The 3,221-nt window shown below is 38.7% G+C and overlaps 1 protein-coding gene across 1 annotated transcript; it reads right to left on the reverse strand.

Annotated features, from left to right (window-relative positions):
• Positions 1-250: 250 nt before the first annotated feature.
• Positions 251-2,951, reverse strand: LOC110711866 (tyrosine/DOPA decarboxylase 1-like). Its single transcript, XM_021890309.1, has one exon. It carries the CDS (start codon positions 2,236-2,238, stop codon positions 700-702), a length of 1,539 nt encoding a protein of 512 aa, XP_021746001.1. The 5' UTR covers positions 2,239-2,951; the 3' UTR covers positions 251-699.
• Positions 2,952-3,221: the final 270 nt, after the last annotated feature.

The raw sequence follows: 3,221 nt of genomic DNA on the forward strand, positions 1-3,221 counted from the left end.
TTATATATATAATGAGTATATTTATGCAATGTCAATAATTTCATAATATTGACGATCAAAACTATATATAAGTAATACGATTTTGAATTTCGAGTATGATCACAATTCCCAAGTTTAGAAACAAATGTTATAAGTAAATGGATCAGGTAAACAAAACAAGTATAATACATAAGTGTTACAAATTTGCACTTCATTGATATATAAAAAAAGAGAATAAAATAAATTATTGTACTAAATACAAGCTTGTTCGTGCACTAGTTTGCTGTCCATTACAAACATTTAAGTTGGTATAGTGATTCACTCTTGAATAATTAAAAAATAGATACAAAATATATATAAAAAAAAATAATAAAGCTAAGTGGTTTAGTTTAGGTAGTGGGGAGGTTTGAAGATAAACCTAGTGGTAGGCGGGAAAATATAAATTTTAATCTATATTTTTTCCTACCTTCGTACCATTTTTTTTTTCTCCCTTTTACCACCTCACTAATTTTTTTATGAAAAAACAAAAATAATTTTATTGTAAAAATTTAAAAAAAGTACAATGTTCATCATCGTTATCATTTACAACACCGGAGATGGAACCGTCTTAATTCCTTACCTTAGTTTTGTTTAACGGCGCGAAATTATAAATAGTTAAAAAAATGACCAACAAACAAAGCGCGTAATCAGCAGTGCGTCGTAGAATTATTACTGCTACTATTAGCAACTGCGACTTCTGCGTGCTAGAATAGCGCTTGCATGCTCTTGAACAACCTTCCATGCGTAGGTAACGTGGTGAATTTCTGTAAGGGTGGCTCCGACCGCGAAACGAATCATAAAAGTGCCATCAACAAGGGAATGAGTCATGTAAATACGACCAGCCGAATTGATGGACTCAAGTAACTCGGTGTTGATCTCATTCAAAGTTTCCTCTTCTAGGAATTTCTGTCCAGAGCACTGAATGACAGCTGAAGCCGAAAGGCGGAAGCAAACCAAGGCGAAACTCCTAGGGACAACGATCTCGAACCTCTTGTCCTTGTTAACCAACTGCTCAAAGTATATAGCCATATCGACGTGGCTACGGAGGAAGTTACGGAGGTAATCGACTCCGTAACTTCGAATAACCATCCACATCTTAAGGGACCTAAACCGGCGGCTTAGAGTAAGCTGCCAATCTTTGTAGTCCACGACTTGCTGAGTATCTGTAGCCTTGTTTTTAAGGTATTCAGGATTGGTTGATAAACAACGTACAAGTGAGTTAGGGTCTTTAACAAAAAGACAGCAACAATCTAGTGTTGTAAGGAACCATTTGTGTGCGTTGAAGCTGAATGAATCGGCCTTTTCGACTCCATCTATCATGTGACGGAGTTCGGGGCAGATGCAAGCATTACCGGCATAGGCAGCGTCTACGTGGACCCACATGTCGTACTCCTTTGCAACGTCGCAAAGGGGTCCCACGGCGTCCACTGCGGCTGTTGATGTGGTCCCCACGGTGGCTACTAGGAAGAGTGGGATCAGGCCGGCGTTGATATCGGCTTCAATAGTGGCTCGTAACGATTCTGGCCGGAGCGAAAAGGCATGTGCCTTGGAGGTTTTAATAGTGCGGAAGTTCTTTGGAGAAATCCCGGCAATTTTGGCTGACTTGAAGAATGAGCAATGAGTTTGATCAGAGCCGTAAACGACGAGTTTGTTGATGTTGTCACGTCCAATTTTGTCTAATAAGGCGTCGCGAGCAGCGGTGATGGTGGTTAAGATGGCTTCACAGGTTGTCCCCATCATAACACCACCTCCGCCGCTAGCGAAAGTAAAAGTTTTTGGTAAGCTAAGCATGTTAGCTAACCAATCCATAACAATACTTTCGAGTTCAGTGGAAGCAGGAGATGATATCCAGTTGAATCCAACAACATTGAATCCTGCAGCTAAAGTCTCTCCTAGTAAACCAGCTGTGCTACCACTACTTGGGAAATATGCGAAATAATTCGGGCTTTGCCAGTGTGTTAGCCCCGGGACGATATCGGTTTGGATATCCTTAAGGATAGTCTCCATGGACTCAGGGTTGTGCGGGGCCGATTCCGGTAGCCTCTTGCGAAGGTACCCGGCCTCGACTTGGCTCCTAACCGGGTACTTCTCAATACTCTTGTAGTACTCGGCAAGGAAATCAATGACCATGTATCCTTGTCGCCTGAACTCCTCAGGGTCTAAGGGGTTGTTGTTGTTCATGAACGGGGTCGATTCTTGCTTGAGGTCAAGTGAACCCATTGCTTTTTTTTGGTAATGAGAAGCGGAGAATGAACAAAGGAGTAAAGTTTCGAATTCGGTTTCGCTTTCCCAAAGGAAGGGTGAATGAGAGAATTAAGGAACCAATGAAAGAAATGAAAGATGTACAAATAAAGGTATGAATGATTGCCTTTGTAAGGATAACGATAAGAATTAAGCAGTAGTATTAGTAGTAGTAGTAACGTTGTAGTTATGGAAAATGATTGAAATGGAGAAGATAATAAGCAAAGAAAGAATGGGAAAATGTTGAGTGATTTAGGTGAAGGAGAAAAAAGAGGAATATATAGGGACGAGAATTGGTGGAGGGGGATGGTGAGATAGAAGGGATGAAAATTCATGCATTCACATATGGTGGATCAAGAGAAAACACGTTAAAAAATGAAGAAAAAGACTAAAAAGACCCTTCAAAAAAGTGATAGTAGGTGAGGATTTGGTCTTTCAAAGAAGGGAGAACTTGCGGGGTAGGTGAATGCCTTACCAAGAGACAAAAGTGGGGGTTGGTTTCTCTCATACATGTATGCTCTCTAATTAATCTAGTTGCCTTCTAAATTTATTGTTAAAAAAACCAAAAAGTTTTTTTTTTTTTTTTTTTTTTTTTTTTTTTTTTTTTTAAAGGTTTTTGAAATTGTTTCTTATTGGTAATCCAACTATTATAATGACCTCATGATGATTACAAATCACGCACCTTTTTTTTCTTGGGGGGGAAGTAGTGAGATTTTTTTTTTTTTTTTTTTTTGCTGGTTTTTAGACAATCAAGTAAGTAGTGAGATCATTATTGTGTTCACATCACTTGTGTTACTTGATCCCTTTGTCACAAAACGTTTTCTGTTATTTGGATTATTTGATGTTGAATATGCATGTTAGCCACACCAATTATTAAAAAACCATAGAACCAATGGATAACTCCATTTCAAAACCAAATGACAGTTGAAGGATTACTTCTTTCGGTTTTTAATAAGTTCTCT

The sequence above is a fragment of the Chenopodium quinoa genome, unplaced genomic scaffold (assembly GCF_001683475.1).
Source record: "Chenopodium quinoa cultivar QQ74 unplaced genomic scaffold, ASM168347v1, whole genome shotgun sequence".
Lineage (NCBI taxonomy): Eukaryota > Viridiplantae > Streptophyta > Magnoliopsida > Caryophyllales > Amaranthaceae > Chenopodium > Chenopodium quinoa.

Excerpts from the sequence above, each read along its gene's own strand:
- LOC110711866 (XM_021890309.1), bottom strand. The coding sequence starts at position 2,238 with ATGGGTTCACTTGACCTCAAGCAAGAATCGACCCCGTTCATGAACAAC.